Below are 24709 nucleotides of genomic sequence, written 5' to 3'. Positions count from 1 at the left end.
TATGCACCTAACAAGCTTTATTCTTCCAATTTCAGGTTGAAAAAAACCATGCACAAAAACCAAAACAAAAGCATGAAACTTTCAAACCCCAAAATTTACAAGAGCTATTTCTACATTCATGAAAAATGACAGCTTCAAAGAAAGAGAGCCTGGTGATCCACAGAGCCTGTATAACAAAGATGAGGAAATGCTTGCATCATGTAGTCAAAACTATTCTAGAGAGACAATAAATAAACGAAACATAAGAATAACCCCAGTGTCCAGAATCTACAGATCCTCCCTGGGGCTTTTACAAAACCCAGCAAGTAAAGAGTTTCTGTCCCCATAGGCCACCTTCCCAACCACATCCACACATTCTTTTTGATCTTTGAATACTCATTTTGTAAAGGATCAGTGGATTACTCTGCCTGTTTTCTAGCAATTTGTTTATTTAATAAGACCCATATAAATTATCCTGTTATCACAGTCTGAACTTTGTAAAGAACATGTCACATAGGAAAGAGCCATGCATTCATTCCAGGTACCTGTTTTAAATATTGTACTCTATGGTGTTAGACAGGCAAGCAAGGGAAAAAACCTCACCCTCTCAAACAAAACATTTGGTTATCATTATTGTGGGTTAACTCCAGGAGGAGATTAAACTCGAAATGAGCCACTCCCCTTTCCCCTGCCCCTTCTGGCGAGGGAGGGACAAAAGCAGAGCCTATGGGTTGACATAACAATTTAGTGAAAGATGGTTTTCTTAACATCTGAAGAGAATCCTAAATTTTCAAAATCTTTTATAGCAGTCCTGAAAGAGGAGTGGAAAGGGAGTGGAAGGCTGGAGAAAATCCTCCTCCTCTGTTCCTCCTATAGGCTGGGTATGACTATTGATGAATGCCCAGAGGTATCGGACAAGACCAGGCCAAATGACCAACACTGAATGTGCACATCCCTAATGACCCTCATTGCCCATGACACTACCATGTCAGAAACCTATATCATGTGGTATATCAACAAAGCAATCCTAATACCTCTCCCTGCTTGGAAAAGCACCTTGGCCAGCAGTGCATATGGGCACATCCAGGAACAGACCAAGCAATGACTGTAACCAGTCACTCCTATAGAGTAACAACCAGGCAATGACTGTAACCAGTCACTCCCATAGAGTAACAACCTACACCCACATGGCACCAAGCTCTGCCCCTCTCTGCAACCAGACAATCATATACAATAGGAGACTCCCAAATGCTGTTCTTAACGAGCACCATGGCAAATCTTCTTTCCAAGTGGTTCTAAGGTAAAAGAGCTATTACTTACAAGTAAAGAAAACTGATGCACTACTAGCATTGATCAGATAGGCCACACTGTTTTTGAAAGCAGGTGGGTACATGACCTACACAGGCCTTAACTTCACTGTGTGTCTTCCCCAGATGCAGAAAATCCTGAGAGTGTGGCCTCTTATTGCCATAAAATGAATGGAGAATGGAAAAGGAAATATCTGAAAGATGCACGCTACCTACCCAATACCTGCAGGCCACAAATCCCTATGGGCAGCTCCTGCAATAACTTTACCATTTGTGCTGGGTTATTAACCCTCGATTCCCCAGCAAAGCCCACTAGTCCAGAACACTGTTCTAAAAATTAAGAATTAAGGAGCAGTTTCACAAGTCACTGAGGTGACTTTCAACACTACATTCCAGATCTGCTCTGAAATAAAATTCAAACTCCAGGGATGCCTGGAGATGGCCAGGCCTTACCTGAAAATCAGCAAAAGCAAACAAACAAAAGACACAAGAATAGCGTGGTATGGTCCAATAATCAAAGAGTATAAAAGGAAATAAATGAGAAGGGAAGAAGGGCTAAAAGAATAATGAGGTCAACTGTATATAGCTATTATGTTGACTTGTAAATGAAGAAAAAAGCCCAACAAAAGTAAAGAAGACATTTTTGATAAAGAGAAATAAAAAAACTATTGTGACAGAAAAATATTGAGGATGCAGAAATATAATTTTCATATTTATATGAAAGGGAATGTTATTGAAGATATTTTATCTTCATTGAGTGTAAATAAAATTCTAAATGACAACATATTACTGTTGAGCAGATTTCTTAAAAGAGTGTACTGCCAGATTAAAGTGGCTAACATCATTTTTTTATTTAATTTCAGCAATAAGAATGCTGTTAACACTTTCAGATGGTTCTCAATGCTCCCTCCATACACAGAAAAACATCCAGATCTGCAAACAGAACATTTTTGACCCAAGGAACTCCCTGGTTACAAGAATATTCTTCCATTCTTAACAACCACCCTCTGTTTGCAAAGGGCTAGTAAGAAGACAGATTAGCAGGATTCTGCTCTGAAAAGATTAATAGAGGACTATGGGAGATTTGTGTAAAAAAGTATGTTTATTGGGAAAACATTTTAATAGAGAAAAATATGGGGAGAATATAAGAAAAATTTATGTTTATATTTGAGAGCAATTTGACAACTAACTTCATGAATTATCACCCTTAGGAAATAAATACAAGATATTCTGGAGACACTTATTTTTTACAAAAGGTTGCATAATAAAAAGCCACTATTTCTTGTTGCACTGTCCTAGATATTAATAAAGACTTATAACAACACTGAAATAATGGAGCAGAAACAATTGCATAAATTGTGGAAGTATTTTTGATGAATTCTAACAGCAAAATATGACATTTTGGGGCTCAGGTAAAATCACCTCAAAGCTCAATACAGGACTTGATTTTTTTATTGTATAAGAATAATACATATAGTTGTTACTGATTTTCAAGTCACGAGAGCCCTCTCCTCCCACACAGAATATATCCTAATCTTTTTTTATGTGTTATGAATTATTTCTGCAATCACTGTAGCTAACATAATGCTTGTAATCTACTAAACTCTGTTTTTAAGACACATTAGGCATTTCATTGTTCAGAAATAAATTTTGGTCTGGGTCAAGCAAACAAGAATGGAATTATCAAATATTTTAAACAAATTCATCATAAAATATCTTCATTAAAATTTCTCACTCATGAAACTGGTTTTGTTTTTAACTAAGGATACCTAGAATGGTCAAGTATGTCCCATTACCACACATACATAAATAATTATTCACATTTGATAAAAATAAGTACTACTAAAGCCTTGCCATTATAGCATTAGTAGAACATCTCTATCCCCCACCAAGGCACTGGTGTTTCACTACAACTACAAAATCTACTCATAAGAGACTTCAAAAAATAAAACTAAATTCTATCTCTAAACCACAGATTTTCCTACCTCAAATCAAGTCCAGCAAAGAAGCAGAAACTACATCTGGGACACCTCTTACCAAGACTTAAAACTACCAAATTTCCAAGACTTAAAACTACCAACTACTGTGTAGGTAGTTTAATCACTAAACTAAAACCCTGTACACTTGGGTTTTTACACAGCTGTGTAGATTTGTGTTAAGCATGACTTAATCTGATGTTGAATTTTCTTTGCATTTCTGTGCCTGATGGGTGGAGCATGGTGGTGCCACAGTTTATTGTGTGTTTTTAGGCTTCAAAGCCTTTAAAGACCGTAAAACTGGGTAAGATTTTGAAGCTATAGAAGTCAACATAATTTGGTTTTATTATAAATTTAAATTGTACTTTGCATTTGTTTCTGTATTTTCTGAGAACAGTTCTGGGTTACATGAAAGTAATGGTTCTAGGTGGGGATTTTGGGTATTGTTACAGTCAAATCTAGGCAAACAGAACTTATGAGAAGAAAAGGATTATAATGAGAGCAAATTATTTCCTTAAAGCAAAGAAACCTCATTCTTGTCATGTAGTATGTGGAAAGTGCCTTATTTTTTGCTTTGATTTGGATATTTTTTTGCATCAATTTGCTGTGGAAAAAGGAACATATTTTGTACAAAAATTCCAATACCTCTTATGCTACAGAAGCTGGGTGAATATCTGTAAATATTTTAATCACAGCTTACAGCTCAAGGTAGACCTCAGAAAATACTTTAATCATGGCTTACAGCTCCAGGCTTTGAAGCAATGAAATATTCAGGTGGTGAGGCGAATGCTGAAGAGGTCTAAGTCACACCCAGCTGGGATTTGCTTTAGCTAGCTCAAGGCTAACATGAGTATTTTAAACACAGCATTGCTGATGCACTTTGAAGGACAGTTACTGACTGATAAATTGGTTTTGAGAGTAACAGACATTTTGTTTCAACTTCTATTTCACATGTTTTGGACCTTCTTTAGAAGGCAGATATCCTAGAACTTTTCAAATCACTATGTACCTTCCTAGATCTTAGGCTGGAATCTGAAATCTTACAGAAATATAATAATTCTTCTGGCCAGTGACAAAATATTCATTTAAAAAAAGATGATTTTCTGCTAGTAGAACTAGTAAGTTAGACATTGAACTTTGAAAAAAAAAACATTAATGATACATGAAATTTAACTGATTATTTTCTTTTGGATTTCAACACTAAGATTCTAGTTTTAAGTTCTCCTGTCAAAATATACTTTTTTTCTATTTGTAGTACAAAGCTACTTTGGTCAAGTTTTGTCACTCAAACCATAACACTTACTGTTTCACTTTCAGCTGTGTATGGCTATGAACATCTAAGGAACTTAAATTTTAAGAGGTTTTCCTAACCAAATAACCTTCAAATATACACCTTGTCGTTACACTACGTTTGATGTTTTCTTCAATTATACTAAGGTTCTGCAACATTGTTATGTTTATCCTCATAAGAAAAGCATCTGGATAGAGAAGGATTCCAGCTTAACTTTGTATAGGCTGAGGACTAAGAAAGTTTAGCTACAAAAAAGCTATGAAAAGGGAAGAGAACCAGTTATAAAGATTACTTGGGTCCAGGCTAAAATATGAGGCATAGCAAAGTAGTAACATGCTAAAAGATCAGAAAAGCCTATGTAGATTCCTTTGAAGGCCCTTTGCTCTGGTGTCAATTGGATGATTTCATAGTGGCCAGTGCTTGATGCTGCTTAAATATCAGCTGTATTCATTATTACACTGGGCAACTTTTTGAGTGCTTCATGAAATAAGAATTTAGTGAGTTTCTTGTCATCATTAAACTATTGTTACTTCCTTATGACTTTAGGAAATGTGGCTTCCAGTTTTCTTCCCAGCTGAGGCAAAAATAAAACTGAAAAAAAGAAAAAACCCACAAAAATCCCAACTGCTTTCTGCTTTAATCACACTTATTACACAAAGTTCCAAAACCAGCCTTTACTGTGGCTATGTTATTGAAACTGGGTTTTCTGGGGAAAACCAGAAGAGCTGAAGCTTGGTTTCTACAGATTGTATTGCTATATGCAAATGTACAGACTGTGGTTGCCCTGGCTCATGCCCTTGTCTGCATCTCCTGTTGATCAGATTTTGCATGTGCCAAAAGGCTCACTCTTACACTTCTCACGCCAGGGAACTGTTCAGCTTGTTCCATTCTTTTGGCAATGCAATACAATGCTTTCCTAATATCCATTTCTACCTTCTTCCTATTCAGAAACCTTCATAAAGAGCTTAATATCTTTTACACATTTATTTTTCTGGCCCATTTCTTCAGTAAACTGTAAATATTTTGAATTCATATGATTATGGTCTGAAGATTGTTTTCCACATATATTACAAACCCAGAAACCCAGTCTAATGAAACAATAGTCTAAGTAAAGTGCTTTAGAAAACTGGATTATTTTCATTAACAAAATACAAGAGAATGGTCAACTATTATTGTATCACTGATGTTTTGCTTTATTTTTAAACCATATAAAACTCCCATTTGCAGAAAATACTTCTGAAAGTAGCACAGACATTCTTCACTTGCTCTGCAATATGTGGGTGGTTTTAAATAGGCTTGTCTTTTTCCACTGCAGCAAATTAACTATTTACTGGATATATATAGGATACACCATGAAACTCCTTTTCATATCCAAGAAGAAGGACAGTGATGTGCCTAGATGATACTATGAAACTGTTTATCAGTTCCCAGTAATGCTTTTATAGATAAAAATCCATAACATATTTTTCTGCATGCCTTCTCATCTGGAAAGAACCCCCTCCTTTCCCCAAGATTCAGACTTTGGAGTCTCCCCCAAACATCGCTCAAGTGTTTGCTGTCTCTTAACCCCTGAACGAGCCTTGGTTTTTGCTCTCTTGGCTCCACAGCAGCGCTCACTTGAGGGCTCTGTGCTGCCCGCGCTGTGTGTGAGTGACCTCTTCAGCCAAGTCGCTGCCACTACAGAACGGACATGCAGAAGAAGTGCATCAGCTTCCGAAATGAGTAGTTTTTGAGGTGCAGCTGCCGTATTTTTCCTCTCTTGAGGATCCATAATGAAATAGAGATGAAGGGGGAAATTTGTTTTCAATGGAAACTTTGAAAAAGTAATTTTTATTAGTAAGTTCTTTCAATTTCCAGATGGAGAATTATTAATAATTATTTAATAAAACCAATTTGGGAATGGACCATGAAAGTGTATTAATTTGACTGTCAGGGAGCTTTGCAAGAGCCCAAAAATTAGCATGAATCATATTTGCCACAATGCAGTAATGGCTATCTACAGGCTGCTAACATAGCACAATTATGTGTGTCAAAAGGGAAACAAGACAGAAGTTACAAATTAATTTATACTGATGTGATTACTTAAAAGTATACTTGATTTTACAATAATCAACTATTATGTCAACAATGTTTCTCATTACTCATTTCCTCAGTCATTAAAAGCCTTCTTATTTTATAATTCTGCCTGAGTTAAAATTCAGAAAAACAGTTTACATGGCTCTTGGAGACATTCTAATTAATCAGCAGTAAAAAGTGTATCATCTTCTTGAGATATGCTCTTTAGGAGCAAGCTGTCTCTTCTTTTACCCAGATTGATGAAGTAACAATCACATAGAATGTTGCTAGAGCCAATTCTATTTCTAATTTTGCCATGTGGCTCTTAAATCAAGAAGAATTTAATTTCCTAAGCAAACAGAGTGAAACATTCTAGTGAAATAAAGACACTAGAATATGCTATTCGTTGTGCTTTGTAAAATTACATGATTGACTGCTCTTATGTGACTGCCTCTAAGCAAGTCAGTGTCATACCTGTCCTTAGGTATCTTCCACAATCAGGTGACGCTGTCTGGTGACTTAGCACCTACCTGACATCAGGGACTGGGTTGCCAGCAACTCTGCACTCCAGCAATACTTTGTTTCCTTCGGCAACTTCCTGGCTCCGGAGCTTCTGAGTGAATAGAGGTGGTGAAAGTTCATGCTCTTCCATGTTGATGAAGGGACGGCACAGGACCATTTTGCTCTCCATGATGCTCCTCCTTCCAGAATAGTGTTCTCCATTCAGATGAAGTCCAGGTAATTTTTCCTCAGGCTCAGTCTCTTGATGTGGTTTGTCAAACTCCTGGTTCACCAAGGTACTTAAAGCTGGTTGTTTCTTGTTAGGTGACAGGTATCCACTGTCTGGAGAAGAAGAGTCCCCATCGGGACTACGGCCTCTTGTCTTTGCTGCCTGTCTAAATATAGATGATAACTCCTCTATGAATGTGGCAGCTTTGTCACACAGCTTGTTCCTGAAAGGAGCTTCTCCCTGCAATGTCGATTCAGAGTTCGGGCTTGTCTTAGGCATACATGCACCACCTTTCTCTGAAAATTTCAGGCTTCTGACAAAGCTGGGACTAGCAGGTAGAAAAGGTGAGGTGCTTGCTTGTCCCCTAGAAACTGTGACAAAACTATCCTCTGTCTGAGGTGCAGCAGATTGCTCGTTCTGATTCCTTGGGAGAGCATGACTTGCAGCAGATGAAGTCCAACTGCTTGCTTGAGGTGTCTCTACAGTGTCTTGCTCATGCAGGTCGGTGTCCCTGAAAGAAGGGGTTTCTGAAGGGCTTGAAAGAGGGGTGTTGAGATAATGAGTAAAGTCTGGTACTGTGTTCTCATCTTCCTCCATGGAATTGGCAATGGCTTCTCGAGCTATGTCAAGGCTCTTACTTATCTCCTCCTGGGTAAGGAAGGCAGAAAGTTCATTTGAAAATTCACCATTCTGTGTGTCTGACAGGGAATCACAGAAAAAGTCATGGTAAGATGAAGCTTCTGACATATTTTCAGGATATCCCTTACTGCTGTCTCTTTCTGGAGAGTAAGTCTCCTTCAGCATTAAAGAAAGAGGCAATGGCCGGCCACACCCTCTGTCTTGCATCCTGGAAGACACAAGAACAATTCCTTACTGAAAAAAGTTATATCCCAGTTCCCACAAGCTAGACACAAAGCTGTAAGATAAGCAGAACATAATGGTGTATGACATACCATAAACCTTGTTTTCTATTAGAATGAGCCAGGACTGAAAATTGTCTAGATGGAAATGAGAGCACTTAGGAGTAATTTTTCTTATGAACCTTCCCTCAGAAGTATGAAGACATCCTTTGCCTGTATATTGCCTAGCACAACATTGATTCCACTGGATCAATATGATATATGGTGTTATTTCACATCTGATTGGTTATTTTGCATCAATTCTATTATGTTTCTTTTTTTTTTTTCCTGGTTTTAGCCTTGTGAAGATTTTGGGAATATATTTACTTTTCTCTTTCCCATAACATTGCCTTCCAGACATTAAACCATCAAATTCTGCGAGAAGTGTTCAACTTGAAACCATTATGAGGATACACACAAGGATATTCGGATTTGAAATTCCAAATTATCCTTTCTGTTTAATGTTGATAATGTGTTTGATATTATTTTACTTATTGTGCTAACATTTTTAACTTGTTACCAATTTAGTAGCACTTTCCTCAACACTGAAAAATTACCATATGCTAGAAGTAAAGCACTGAAGAAATAGATTTCACAACCTATATATCATCCTGCTCAATGGAAGTGTTTAATGTATATTTTGTACCAGTTTCACAAAGCAGAGAAGCATTTATACCTCTCCAGTTTCCCAACATGAGTTCAGAATTAGGATGAGCATTCTCTTTAAAGTCAGCAAGAAACAAGACATCAGGGAAACCACACTTTCCCCAGGGGAAGGACTGGCCTGAAAATCTCCTTGCTGAAATGTATTTGTCTACCTGGTCACTAGATTGTGGCTGATGAGATCTGAAACATAATTATTGTTTCTGCAGAGCATTTAATTGAATTGAACATCAGTAGTTTTAATTACCCTGAAAAATTCTCTTATTCTAATGATAATTTCTACAATAAAAAATTTTACAGAAGATTTAAAAAGAGAAAATTTCCTTTAATTCTCTACTGATAGTGAAGAAATGGCTTGACAGTCATGCGATGCACTCGGATGTATTTTACATCAGCTTGTGCAGGCTCCAATTACCTGTAGTCACTAAACCAGGGCTTACCCAGCGTGCAGTCATTAAGTGACTGATAGATGATTGGAATTCTTGGCTTAGCATATGTATCTCTTGATATGCCTGTTTGTCTTGCCAACAGATTACAACTCAATGCATAAAAGAGAAGTCTAAGAAACCTAAAGCATTTAGAGTTTGAGAAATGTTTTTATAGAATTCAGTGATAAGTTTATTATTTGCTGGGATTACGTTTTCCTTTCCTGTTATCTGTGCTTACAGGGCAACAAATTTAGCAACCATGCCAATCTCTTGTCAACAAAATCTAAAAAAGTATATACAGTATAACTGACTACCACATAGCAGCTTTAAAGAAAGAATCTGAGAAGCCCAGCAAACAGTTGGTCTAGAGGCTCAGCTGTTCAGGCATAAACTGGAGGAATGCCAGGGAAACAAGAGTTAAAACTGCAGAGTTTCTTCCTCCTTAATCTTAGATTAAAAAAAAAAAAACTTTGTATTCCAATGAACAAAGGTGCTATTCAGACAACATGTAAATATCTGTGCTTCAAATTATATCTTTATTTAAATCTGACACATGTGGGCTCCTAGCTTGTTCACATCTCAAAGTGACACATTACATACTCAGATAAACTTCCCTGACTTCCAACACTGAGCTGCTCTAATGTTTCAATGGGCTGTTTCATGGGTAGGAGGACAATTTTACTTATTGTTATCCACCCAACAGGATGATTAAAATTAGTGTATTATGAATTCACATATTTCTTCCCAATACTCAGCTTTGTCATTAGAAAAATACAATGGCTACATATATAGTAATTTTCAAAGCCTGGTGTCTAAATTAAGTGAATAGTCTATACCTGGATATTTAGATAAAGTTGATGGATTTAAATGTGCTGATTTATTGGCAATTTCTAATGCTGATAAGCCTTCTTGGTGAGAAGGTTCCTGAAAATGGATTCATATGTCTAGCTTTAGGGAGCTGAATGGAAGCTTCCAGGAGAAAGACTTTTTCAGCCATACTGTAATACATAAACTCACTATTCTTTTAGAGCAACTTGTAATCACAGTGAACTGGAGGTGAAGTATCACTAACCCTATCAAGTAGCTTATAAGATCATAATTAGAAATTTTGAATGCTATTTCTAGCTTCTCCAAGTTGGACTACAATGTATTTATAACAGTTTTCATCATCACACTCATTAGGTAACCTGCAAAGCCATATACTGTATCATTTAAAGACACAAGCATAAATTACAATGTTGCATGCAGATCAACATTATTACATACAGACTACTTGTGGGGTCCTATTTGTAAATATTTCAAAATTAAGCCCAAGTAAAATCCATTTAAAACACATTTTTTATCATGCAGTTTAAATACCTATTCAAAACCCAATACAGATGCTCTAAAGAATCATATGGTAAATATTAAAATTGAAATGTATTGGATTACAATAATTTAGAAAAAAATAGAGTAACTAATCAAATTAAGGTTTTGTAGGTTTATACAGTAAAATATGGAAAAACATAGAAAAATAAAGGACTCATTTAAAAAAAATAAACATCCTGAATTTGCAGAACCTGCCAAATAAGAAAATATGATTTAACATGACCCAATTATTACTTAACAGGACTCATCTCTTCTAAAGAATCGTATGAAGGATGAAATGTATCTAGTAAGATCTTTTAAAACAAAAAGGCACATACTTTTTCTCTGAATTTTGAAATCCTGCAAAATTACTCCACAAACACAACAATTACGATCAGCAGAAAATATAAAACAGATCTTACAATAAGCAGGCCAATATGAAGAGTTCAAGTATAATTAATAGTAGGTAAAGTTGTTTTTCTCCTTCTCTATCTGAATAGGCTTAAAGTCGCTCCAGCTCTTCACTGAAGCTTGCTTGGTCCTTAGTCGAGGAGACTGTGGCCTGTGCGCTACATCCGTCCTCTGTGCCTATGAAATCCGTACCCCCCTCATCTATATTTGGTAACTGAACTCATGTTTCAGCAGACTGCCACTATCTGGAATTCCAGCAGAAGCGACGTTAGGCCTGGAAGTGGCACAAAGTTCTCTGTGCTTACTACTCAGAAATTCAGAGAAGTTAGCCATTCCATTTTCTGCACCATTTTATGGTCATAGATTTTTAATTTTTTTCAACAGCATTATTTTCATTATAATAAATAAAATAACTGCCTTTTTCTGCTAAGAATAGTTTAAAATCAATAGCTTCCTTGAGTACCTTAAAATCTTGTAGAAAAGAAAAAATTAGAATAATTTAGGTTGGAAAAGACCCTTAACATTTTTGGCTTTATGAGTAGAAATACAGAAACTTTTTGTAATAATTGATAAATAATCTGTAACCATATAATACACTGTATAAAGAAATTAACCTACTGAATTTTCACATCTCAAGTGAAATAATAAAAGAAAAGAAGTATCTCCTTCAGAAAAGGCACAAAAAATCCCTGGAAAACATGTATGCTTTAAAAATACCCCACAACTCTGACACGTATTAACACTGCAACAATCAAAGTACATTTTTGGTTTCTATAGAGTTGTAGAGCATAATGTGTAACAGAGTCAATTCTCCCTTACTGTCTCTGTTAAGGAAGTACTTTCACCTCATTAAAACTCCTGTGAGAATTTAGTCCTAGGAAAAAGGAAAAAAAAACCTGTCCAAAAGCACTTTTTCAAGCACATAATTTCTGTTAAAACTCAGTGAAAGGAAGAAGTAAACATGAAGACTGTTGGTTTAACCTAGAGACTTTATCACATAGTTTCCAGAAATAAAAGCAATGTGTGGGCAATGTGGTTTCTGCCAGATTGCAACCTATTGGGAGTCACATGCTCCAGAGTGGAGAGAAGAAATTATAGCTCCAAAGAGATGCTACAGACCTCCGTCCCTTCTGCCAGCATCCATTATATCTGCTCTTGGATTTGAAATCATTTTGTACACTGGCATTTGCTCTTAGCTCAAGGTCTTCTAGATACCGCCTTGCATTTTTTACTCAAATTTGTTCCTTGGCAACAATGGAAGTGCAGTAGATGTACTCTTGTGACAGAAGAGCTCAAGAGACTCAGAGCTCCCTACAGGATCCAGTCCATCTTTATGTACTAACAAGTGCCAGTACCACACATCCTATTTCAGTGCTTGATAGAGCATCTTGGCATCTTCATACAGGCAATTTCTGTCCCCTAATCACAGCTTGAACAGACTCACTGCTGGACTGGGAATGCTTCACAATTTATACAAACCCCATTTTTGCAGCTTGAGATCCTTACCATGTTGTAGTGAAATTAGTTAAAAGGATTTTTTTCCAGGTAATTTTACAGTGATTTCAGCGTGTCAAATAAGAACAGAACCATGATTCTAAAAATTTCAAGCTGAAAACTGTGCACAAAGAAGGAGCTGGTTATCCAAGAGTTAAACACTGTATGCCTAATTTTTAAGCAGTCATCCCAAAAAGTAAAATCAAAGTCCTTTTTCAGGCATCCAGAATCTCCACTAAATAACCAAAACTTTGCCACCTTGGAATGGGAGTCAAAAATAGCCTGCATATAAACAGCAACAAGCTGCCTTGGGCTATCTTCAGCATTTTCTACAGGGAGTGGGTGGAAGAAATCCTGGTTCGTGCAATTATGTGTTTAAATTTTCACTTCTGGGAAGAAAATATATCTGCCTGTAGATATCTGCAGAGATATTTGAAAAGAAATTTAGCTTTCTGAATACAAATAAAGTATTATTTTTTGTAAATGAATTATGCCAAATACTTTTTGTACAGCATGATAGAAACATTTGCCCAGAAAGTGAAAGATTAGTGTTCAATTAATTCCTCTTCAACAGTTAATGAAATGGTCTTCATAACCTGAAAACAGGGCAAGGTTTATTAAAGCTCTATTAAGCCATGAATAAAGTTTCCCAACATTCTTCTTCTATGATTTAGGGAATGCTTATATTTTTTGATGTGTACTGAATATTTCAGAATCAAGATCTTCCATTTTTATTGCAAAAACAATGTGTGCTCTCCTTTATAAACACAGTAAAGGCAGTAAATCACTATAAACAAATGGCAAACAGACTAAAACTTTGGAACAGCTACACATTTTGTAAGATAAACACACTTTAATATGCGATGACGTAACAGTTTAGCATTTGCATATAATATTTTAAAATTAATAATAGCATCAAGCAAGATTAGAGATATACAGCTAATATGCTCACTCCATTCCTATTGCAGTATTATGGAAAATTCAGCTGATGAACAGAACTCCACAGAGATAACAGTTTTCACTACCAATATATTTGATGGAATGCAGCTGCAGTTTCCCTGAAACCTTAATAATAGTTTCTAACACTAGTCAGCTCAAGTCCTTCCAAATCCCATCCCAAAACCCATAAAACTATTCTGGTTGTACAAGCTTATCATTTGATCTGATGAAGATGTTACATAATGCAAAAGATTTTCATCGTTAATTGTATAAAACCGAAATACAAAATATAATAATATATAATGCTCAAATGATTAATGTACTTACCTGAGAAAGCAGAGCGCCTCTGTTATGGTCCCTGTTAATTTGTTTCTTACTCTAAATAGCAACAAGATAAAATACAAGTAGATAAGCAATCTCCTTTCCAAGACCTGAAGTCAAACACCAGTATGCAAACTTCAAATAGAAATCTCTCAGAACTGCTTCTACTTTAAGCAGCAGGGAGAGATACAACCTCCTTTACCAGTTGCCACAGAAACCTCCGGTTATTTTGAGTTACTAACAGACATTTTTTCCACCTCTGAAAGAGCAAAAAAATAATCTGGTTGCCTGTGCTTAAACAGACTGGGTCAATGTCTTGCTGTAGTTCGATGCCATACATAGCTTTGTTCTTTAGTTTTCCTTCAGTATGCAAAAAACATTTAATTATGCTTGTAAATACATAGTAAATGGATTTTTTTACATAGCTAGAGCTAATCTATGTTTTCAAAGAGTGCATTGGAAGTATCTACCTGTCATATATGTATGGAAGTGTCAAATGTAGCAAGCAGTGTCAATGATATTCAAATAAAATTTTTCCAAGTTTCTCTGAGAATCTTGGGAGTGCAGTGGGAAAGCTTATATGCCTTCAGCTTTTCCCAGTAGTTGTATGGTAATCAGTCTGGAAGAAATACAGCAATTTTTCAAATTAAACTAATAACAGAACAGTAATAATAACACCCAGCCTTCTTTTACAGAATATTTCATCAACAAAGAGATTGAGGGGCTGCAAGTAACAACACATCAATAAACTTTGAAAATAGTACAACTTGCTAGAATTACCACAGCTGAGAATAGGAAAGGAAACCATAAAACAGAAAGGAAGGCTAAATAACTCACAAAGAACTAATACCATTCTGTAAACTGGGAAAGAGATGAACACTTCTCAGTCCAAGATCTATAGTCTATCTAAGGTCCTGATGAGGCAAACTACCTCAAGAGAAACTTGCCATTCTGCTTCCCTTATCTCAAGACTACTAGAACACTTGGAATATCATTCTGTCTCAAGATGATCATTCTGTCTCTTTATTAGCCCAGCAGGTAATAATGGAACACATGCACAAACAGCTACTTGACTGGTGAGTGCCCCCAGCATCCCTTAAAATGTCAAAGGAATTTTAAAATGTCAGGAGTTTGCATCCCTGTGCGCTGTGATAATTCACTTTTGCATCTGCGGCTGTGAAGCACATTGTGCCCTCACGGATTTATCACAAAGGTGAAGACACGTAGGGCAAAGCTGTTTGGTCTTTGCCTACGAACACGGTGCCCAGGGTAGAAATGTCTCTGTGCACATTACCTGGGAGCGGGCGGCGCCCTGCCAAAGGCGGTGCTGTCTGAGCCTGCCTCTTGCCAGGCTCTGTGTTCATCAGAGTCCTTCAGGGCCGTGTCACCATGACAGGCTGGTTCCTGACTGCCTCTTGCCAGGCCCTGTGTTCATCAGACTCCTTCAGGGCCATGCCACCATGACACGCTGGTTCCTGACTGCCTCTTGCCAGGCCCTGTGTCCATCAGCCTCCCTTCAGGGCCATGGCACCATGACACGCTGGTTCCTGAGCCTGCCTCGCTGCCTGGCCACACCCTTCACTCGCAGCCCCGCACACGCTGTGCTGCGTGAGGCGCTGAGGAGAAAACGCGGACGGGCTCCGGGTTTGGAGGAGCTACTGGGCGCCGGTGAATGGCGACGGTGCTGGCGGTGAAGAGGTGCTGGCGAGAGCGGCTGCTCAGGCGGGGCAGGCAGGGTGAGGCTCTGTGGTGAGGGACAGGGAGCGTGGAGCCTGCCGCTCTGTGCGGCTGTGGCGGCAGTGGGTGCCCACGGGCCGAGCTCGGCCTGCGGGATGTGTTGCTGTGCAGAGTACCGTGGAGCTGCGGCCGCACCGCATCGGAGGAGCTCACCGCCGTGCCATGGAGCCGCGGCCACACCGCAGCCGCGGAGCTCACAGCCATGCCATGGAGCTAAGGCCTCACTGCACCGGCGGAGCTCACTGCCGTGCCATGGCCTGGAGAAGGCCTTCCCACTGCCCGGTTGTATTAAAATATTTAAAGCGTGTTATCTAGTGGTGTCAAATAAAAGAAATGAGGTGTCAGCAAACTCTGAATTGGCAGTCTTCTGTGGTTCAAGTAGAAAGGCCATTCCGGATTTTAGCATTTGGGAATGTATACAAATAAGAATTTAAGCAAGCATGTGTTACAGCTGATTTTAGTACAAAAACTTAAATCAATTTCATGTTGAATTAAGAAGCAAGAGGGAAATGAGTGAAAGTTAAAGAAGGCAGCATCAATGCAATCTCATAAGGATAGAGAAAGCAAGGATGGAATTTGTCAGTGTAGCACATGGCAATATAATTGAGATTGTATAGTAGAGCAAGTAAAGATTTCAAATTATATGATAAGTTTAAGAAATCTAAGCTATATCAGCTCGGTGTAGTATTACATAATTGTAGTATTACATAATTTTCTAAATAAAAGAAGGGAAATAAATTAGAGTTAAAACACTCTAGTGGAAAATCTGTGTCACAAAAGTAATGCTCTTACTTAAACAAGCTGTTTGAAAGAAGAAAAGCAACCCGTTAATGTTAGACAGTTAATTTTTGTCCTGACTCTGCAAAGCAGGGTTAACACTAGTCTCTTTCTTAAAATTTTCTTTTAAGTAGTCCATATACAAGACCTTAGTTCTAATTCTGCCCAGTTTTGTTTAACTTAAATGCTTTAAGTGTTACTCTTCTCTGAGTTGATTTTGTCCTGTATGCTGTACATGTTAGTCATATTCATTATGACTTTACCAATTCTTTTATTTTAAAATTAATTACATATGTTATAACTACCTGTGCTGTATCTGAAAAGTTACTCATCCCTCTATGTGGAGTATAGAACTGCTTAATTCTAAGTGCTGCAGTCCTATTCACATTCGATATTACCCGTACTTCTGTGAAGATTATATTTCAAACAGAGCTGATTTTTTCTTTTATATAAGAACTACTTGCACTTATGCATATCATAAAATTCCCATAGCTGGGCAGTGAGAAAAATGCTTTATAGCATCACATGTCATCCTTTTATGTTGTATGTGCTAAGATTTAGACTTTCCTCTTCGTGAGGAAAATGATCTCTATTAGATCAATTTTAGCTGCAAGCCTACAGTGCATATTTTACATGTTTATATTCACAGCCAGTCATGTATTTGGATTCCTTCTTAGCATGTGAAATGTGTTTGATCTGAGCAGGCACAGACAGAGCTGAAGTTCAATACCAGATAAAAGCTTCTTTCTTTACAAGGGGATTAACTTTGAAAATGGAATGTGCTCCTTTCAACAAAATGTGAGATGCTGATCTGTAGGAAAATAAATATTTACTTCTTTCTCCTTTTTTCATAATACAACTTTACATTGCTTTACCTTTGTGGCAGCTATTGCATGCTGTCTTTTGATTATGCCAAATGTATTGCTGTAGGAAGACTCCACCTGCCACCAAAAACCATGTCTGATGCCAGATAGGGGTAGACAGCTGTGTATTGCTGCCAGAGTCACAGCACTAACAAAGACAAATGTGCAGGAATGTGACATCCATATGTCTGGAAAGAGGAATGAATGCTGAAGGAGGAACATGGAACAGCTGATTACTTCCACTGTTAGCTTCAGTAGGACTAAATTAAAAAAAAAAAAAAAAGTTAAAACACAGCTGGCTATTTAGAATGAACTGCTGAGAGATTTGTCAGTCAGTAGCTCCTATTAGGGAGACACTTAGCTTGGGGATATTTTTGGAAAGAGTTTCCCTGGAGTTGGAGAGACTTCAGGCCTTTTGCTTTTTTCTGATTGGCCAACAGACAGGTGCTGAAAAAGGTGGTGGCAGAAATATTGCAGACGTGGTGAATAACACACAGACAAGCAACAGCAACCTACTTCTTGTTTTATGATAGGGTATACCATGTAAAAATATAACAGAATTTTTCCTTTCTCTCTTCCTGTTGTGAAATGAAAAGAGATCAGACAAAGAACTGATTCATGTTGGTTGAAAATACAATTGCCTGCATTTAGAGTTTGGGAGGGGCGTGTTCTACCATAGCAAATGTTTAACACCTTAAAACTAAAACCAGATGGGTTTTCTTGTGTTTAAAGAGTCTGTGTCCTTCAAACAGAAATGTATTATTGCATTATATATTAAAAATTTCCTTTTAGATAGAAATCATGTAGCAAACAAACTGTTTTTAAAAATAGGTGCTTTTAGGAATGACACAAAGTAGGCCTCCAAGCTTGTAAGAGAAGAAGGAGCCTTTCAGTGGCAAGGACAACTTGTGTGACAGCACTGAGAATGCTTGTATGTCTTCATTTTGGATTCAATTTTTAGAGTTTGGACCTCAAAATTGAATCCACTGGTTCTGTCAAAAGCAAAAATTAGAATTTTGACAGAGTACTGATCTTGTACTGAAAAGCCCATCTCTCACTAGGCATTATAGCTTCAGAGCCAGTGACTAAACATTGATGGGGTACAATCCTGGTACTTTGGCATTGACAGATTGGAAAAATTGACAGTCAGAATTTTTTTAAGTTAAACAAGCTGTCAAACACCATCTCTGTTTAGACAGGATCCAGCTTTTTCTTTTTCTTAAAAGGTGATTATTTCTGGTGAAAAAAATAAATTGCAGCGGCAAATTGAGTACATTTAGAAGGCAGTGATGAAAAATCATTAAAAAATACATTTCAGAGAAAACATGATAATTTCTACTCGCCATCAAACATGAAAAGTGCATGATAAGATGTGCACACCTCCTTTCTGTCCTGTTTGATATCTTGATTAGAATCAAGATAAAGAGGCAAAGTATGCAGTTATTTAAAGATATGTTTTTACATGCTTTAAATTCTCCACACCATCAGGTGAGGACCTTGTATTGGTTTTTTTTGTATCAAAGTAGGAAAAATTAATTTGAAATTAATGTATTTCATAGTTGATGAATGAGATGTCATTTGAATTTCAGTGGTTCTTCACACAGCAATTTTCTGGTCCTTACATGAGCCTGGTGGTATTAGTCTAGAAAAGGGAGTCAGACTGATGGATCAGTGAACTAATGAATTCTCTTTAAAAAGTGAAATGTCCCTGATAATCATGCAAAATATTCACCGAGTCAGAGAAAGAATGCAGACTGTGAGGAAGCAGCCTAGGGAACCAAGACAATCACCCTTTAATGATGATGCAAGTACACATTTGAGAGTTAAAAGCATGAGTGAGACAACTGAGAGAGCCACTGAAACAATGATTCATCTAAAAGGATTACTGGAAACACCACTTTCAGACTGTTTGGAATACAATTTCTGGCTTTGTCATCAAAACCTGACTAAATCCAAAGAACCTGGCAGATGAAAGAGGAGATTTTTGTAATACTACCCCAAAAGACTCTAAAATTCTAAGATGCCATATGAGCAATCTAGTACATATATTATTTGCTTTGAAATTTGGGCAATGGTAAAACCTGGCTATAACCCAGAGAATTTAGGCAATAAATCTGTTACTGAAAAATATTTTGCAAAAGCATTGACTGTATGGTTGCACATGTGGTACAGATAGAAATACAGGCATATCTGGTGGGCAAGATTAGGATCCAACAGAGCCAACCAATCCAGGTTTTTCTTTATATAACAAGAGAGAAGGAAGGGTGATCTAACCAAAACAAACCAAACAACAAGCTGTATAATTCCCTTTGTTTCCACTCTCAGATCCAAACAGTCTGGAGAGGTAAAGTTTGTGTTGATATAAGCAGGTTTAGAAGAGGTGTTAGATATATTTTATATGGAACTGGAATAATAATTATAATATATAATAATATATAATAATATATAATACATGGATTAAATATGTAATAATTATATATGTAATATAATTGAAAAATTATATTACAGCTACAATATGTAAATACACTGTATTCAGGAATTAGCAAACATAAAAATGGTATTATTTTGACATAGTTGTACTTACTGTATGAGAATATCTTGCACAATTTTGTGATCAGTTGATATATAGCATCTATATAAACAAACCAATACAACATTCTTATCTCTGTTTTTCATAGCATTTTCCTGCAGTATGCATTTTAAATCCTAAATTGAAACCAGTCTTGTGAGTGACTCTCAGGAATCATCAACATCTAAAGCTTTGCCTTGGGAAATGCTGCTGTGAGTTTTTAAACATAAGAGTTGGTTACCTCAAGATCCCATAGAAGTTAGCACCTCTCCTTTGAAAACATTTAGCTGTGTTTGACCAAGAACTCTTTCCTTACCTTTGTTCTACAAATTGAATGGATGGTGCAGTATTCCAACAAGCAGTGAAGGGGTTCCAGCCCCAAGGGTTTTCTGCATAGCCAGGTTTGATGCTCTTCATTTTTCTGTGCACTTGTACTGGTGAGAGTGAGAGTGAGTTTGAAGTTTTGGGAATTGCACAGAGGAGATGTCAGAGACTATGCTTAGGGTTGTTGCTATCCATTGACTTCAAACCCTTATGAAATAAATTAGTAAATATAATGTGACAAAACTTTTAAGAATAGTTAGCTGCCATCTTTCAAAGTTCATTGACTTAATGTATAAAGTTATTTAAAATAATAAATAAAATCATAAATAATTATAAAATAATAAAGCTCATAAGATTTTTTCCTTACAAATATACACAAAATGTGGAGATAAATCACCCCTCCTAAAAATCCTACATGAACTGAGAGGTGACAGTGATGGCATCTACAGTTTGTTTTCAAAAAGGAAATGATAAGAACAATCTCACAGTTTAAAGTTGTAAGAAAAATTAGTATATTTTGAAAATCAAGGCGAAAATAAAACTGCAGAGAATTTTCTAATACATTTTCTTGGAGAGGAAATAGAGCAGTTATTGACAGTAAGTGAGTTTCACCCAAAATGTCCCATCAGAAATCCAGGAAAGAAGCTGATTCTCTTTTGTCTGTATCAAACTTTGAAACGGTTAGAGGAAAGTCCTTTCATCTAAACTCTTTTTTTTTTTTTTGTTAATGTTTAATATAGAGCTTTTACTCTAAGTATTTCACTATTATTAGAGTAGACATCATTGTTTTGATACTTTGCTTTTTTTTTGGTAACTTTGAAAATGTTTTTAACTAAACACTTGAAATTTTGGTCAGTTTTAAGTCGAGTAGAAGCTAACGCCTTTCTAGTACACGCTTCAGTCCTTCCACAAGTCTTTCAAGTTCCTAAATGTAACAGCTTTGAAAGCAGACTGTACATTTGTTCAGACTCATGGTTGTACAGACTGGACAGACTGGTCTGCCTCACTGCTAAGGTCTCCTAGAGGCTGCATAAGGTTTACATGACAAAGCTTTTCCCTTCATCATTATTTGATTTCTGAATGTTTGATTTCACAGCCTTAATATTATTCCTGTACCTTGCATGAATAAAGATGGAATAAAGATATACTTGGACATGATTATATGGACAGTTCGCTAAGCCTTTTTGAAATTTAACTTTTTGTTAAATTGCACGGTGTATGTTCCACGAACTAGTGTTTCATCATATGATCTCTCTGTGTAAGTTTAATTTGGTTTTTAAGTTCTGCCTTGTACACTGGCATCTGAATGATTGTTATTTAATACATCCAGACACATATTTCCTCAGAAGTACAGTTCAAAATGTTAACAAGCCTTCATCATAAATCTCTTCAATCTGGTGTTTGTTTAGTGATGCATGTGGGAGAATCTACAAAATTAGAAGGAAAATTAGAGGGTTTTAGGGAAAGCTGCAAAAGGCAAGCCTCAGATACAGCAGAACTGTGAGTAGAGCTAAAGCAGAAAAACTATTTAAACTGTAGAAGAAGCAAGGGCAAATAGAACAATGGCTTGTGTATTAACACTTGTCTGATATAGTGATAACAAAGGGTCAGTATTGGCCCTTTACTGAGCTGGCAGCCCTCACATCTTTTCAGAGCATTTCTTATGGGAATAGAGGCCTAAAGGTGAGGTTGTTTACACAATTATGTAGGTAGAACTTCGGGTACTTTGCTTCTTGGGTAATACTCACAAAATGGAACAGGACAGAGGAATGGCAAATGCATACGAGGGAATCAGCGTTTTAGGTATCATCGTCATTATTATTATTAATTTGCAAATGAGTGATTAATCTTTTTCTTTTCAAATGGTTGTTTGTTGTAAATGTCATATTTTTTATAGTAGCTGATACAGAGTGAAAACATATAAATTTGTTTATAAAACTTTGAAAAACACAATAGAAAAAGTATTTTAGACTGAATATATGATGTAATCAGTTTACTATCTCTGCTGCTTTGTGTGGGTTTTTTATTAACCTACTTGTCTGGTAAAGTACATTTGTATCCTTTTACTCAAAAATCAAGAGTTCTCAAAGCCTTAATATAATTTCATCCTTGGACATGTTTTCTTCATGGTGTTTTGATATGTTTCATTACCACTGGGTTACTGCTGGTGCTATATGCACTTACTATGATTTGTTTTGTAAATATCTTATGTGAGAGAAAATGGAAAACATAAATCAGGTTTATAAAGCAATGAACTTGGAATTTATGGAAGACATTTAGCATTTCTCAGCTAAAATTGCATAAATAATTAATATGTAATTTGATCAATCAATAGAATTCAAAAGCAAAATCCTTGAACAAAATCAGAAAAGGATAAAAGATGAATAGGGAAAAAAAGTGGAAACAATTGAAAAAGCTATGCATTGACAACCAAAATAAACACAATTTTCGGTCTGGAATAAATAAGGTAAAGGTTTTCCTGGAAACATGCCAAAGTAATTCTGTGAAATGTACTGCAGAAATGTCTGGTTTCAGCTGTGGAAAGAACAATCCATAGATAAAGGTAAATGTCCATATTTTTGTGGTTTCTTGGAGGGGCTGGAATTAACTCTGTGACGATTAGAGAAGAACATACTAATAAACTTTGCCTACTATAATGGTAATGTTTCCATACTAAGAGTTTTGTGTGCAGCTCAGATCACTTCAATGAAATTAGTTTGTGAAAGAGGCATATTCTGTATCTGAAGAGTTTTCTAGGCATAACAGCAATTCATCAGCTTGGCATCAGCTGAGACTTGTGAGAGGTTATTTTTCTCAATAGGTATATTGTAGATTATGTTGGGCCAGCTGAGTAGCAGAAGAGGAAAGAATGCTTCAACATGCTAAGGTACACAATAGACCCATATTGTGCTTTTTGAAGGTGTACTTATTATGTCAAGCTCACACATCTCAGTACATTCTCTTTCTATTAAATTCCTAGCAATGATGATGAACATGCGTTCTTCACAGGATGAACAGTAAGGTGTAAAAAGGTCCCTGATTGAGGTATGCATCCACTGGGTGTGATGGCCTCTGCTGCTCAGTAATGCCCCTCAGCAGTGGCAGCCAAGGAGTGCAGGACCTGCTGCAGGTGATGCATTGCTATTTTGTGATTGCTGAGGAATGAGAGCCTGGAGAGCAGCACTGTGGAAACAGACCTGGGGGGTCCTGGTCGATGGTAAATTGAACCTGAGTCATGGTGCCCTGGCAGCCAGGAGGCCATCGCTGTCCTGGGGTGCATCAGGCACAGCATCACCACCCAGGCAAGGGAGGGGATTGTCCTGCTCTGTACAGCCTTACCTTGAGCACTGTGTGCAGTTTTGGGTGCCACAATATAAAAAAGTCATTAGGCCATTAGAGAAAGTCAGAGGATGGAACAAGACGTTGAAGGGTCTGGAAGGGAAGCTGTATGTGGAGTAACTGAGAAACTGAGATCACTTGGTCTGTTCAGCCTGGAGGAGAGGAGATTGAGGGGAGACCCCATTGCAGCATTCAGCTTCCTTGTGCAGGGGCAGGCACTGATGTCTTCTCTGTGGTGACCAGGGACAGGATTCAAGGAAACACCAGGAAGCTGAGTCAGGGCAGCTGACTGATATACACACATACCTAAATTTAGGCTGGATATCAGAAAAAGGTTCCACAGCTGGAAGTGGCTGGGCACTGGAATAGGCTTCTCAGGGAAGTGTCACAGCACCAAGCCTTGTCTGAGTACAGAAGCATCTGGACAATGCTCTCAGGCACATGGTGTGATTCATGGAGTGTCCTGCACAGGGCAAGGAGTTGGACACAAACTACATAAATGATGAAAACTCTTTGATCCATAGCAGGCCATTTACATACTATTAATCTGCTGCCCAATGGCTGTTAGACAAATGGAAATAAAAATTGTGTTTCTTAGTGACATAACATCACCCTTTGACCTGTGGATTCAGCACTAGTTCTTGTTGCTATTTTGAAGAGGTTTCCAAGGTTGTATAGCTATATTAAATCTAGAAAACTAATACAATGTATTGTATTCTATTTTTTTTAGATTGTTACTACAGTAAAGAGATAGTGGGAACATGCAGAGAGGAAAGAAGAAATCTCCAATTTACTGTCAGATTTCAAAGAAAAGAAGGAGAAAACAGAAAATACCAACAAAGTAGATCATACTTACAATGTTAGACTGAACAGGGAAAACTAAACAGCTTATAGATTGCAGCTCTTCCTCCCTCTGCTGCTCATCAGCTGCAAGTGTAAATGTAGCTGTACTGATGCCTGTATTGGTACATAACTATATAGATGGGACACTGGCATGCTCCAGGCTGAAAATAACCCTATCCTTTGGGCTACTTATATTAAATTCTGTATTGTTAAGTGACCCAGGATGGAGCAAAAAGTCCTCACATTTTTTTATTTGGAACACTACACTGAAAATATGACTCCCCTTCAGACCTAGCTTTAACACCAGAAGAAATTCTTATTACACAGTTGTAGAAGTCAGGAAAAATTGGCCAAGGCATCACATAAGTATAGATTGCTATAATTGCTACAGCTGTTGATTTCTTTGTTCTGGAAAGA

General features: G+C 37.1%; 1 protein-coding gene across 9 annotated transcripts in view; it reads right to left on the bottom strand.

Moving 5' to 3' along the window:
• PALLD (palladin, cytoskeletal associated protein) overlaps positions 1–14037 on the bottom strand; it is a 187096-nt gene extending 173059 nt beyond the window's left edge. For 3 of the 9 annotated variants that reach the window (XM_077177283.1, XM_077177285.1, XM_077177287.1), the window contains exons 1-2: positions 13847–14036; positions 7139–8185 (exon numbers count right to left, since the gene is read on the bottom strand). In XM_077177283.1, coding sequence (XP_077033398.1) covers positions 7139–8184 — 1046 coding nt within the window. In that variant the 5' untranslated portion in view covers position 8185; positions 13847–14036. Of the gene's footprint in view, positions 1–7138; positions 8186–11097; positions 11258–13846 lie in introns of those variants that run through there. The other 6 variants (XM_077177280.1, XM_077177282.1, XM_054633495.2 and 3 more) reach the window with 4 other exon arrangements.
• Positions 14038–24709: the final 10672 nt, after the last annotated feature.

The sequence above is a fragment of the Agelaius phoeniceus genome, chromosome 4 (assembly GCF_051311805.1).
Source record: "Agelaius phoeniceus isolate bAgePho1 chromosome 4, bAgePho1.hap1, whole genome shotgun sequence".
NCBI lineage: Eukaryota > Metazoa > Chordata > Aves > Passeriformes > Icteridae > Agelaius > Agelaius phoeniceus.
This window is presented reverse-complemented; position numbering and strand designations above follow the sequence as displayed.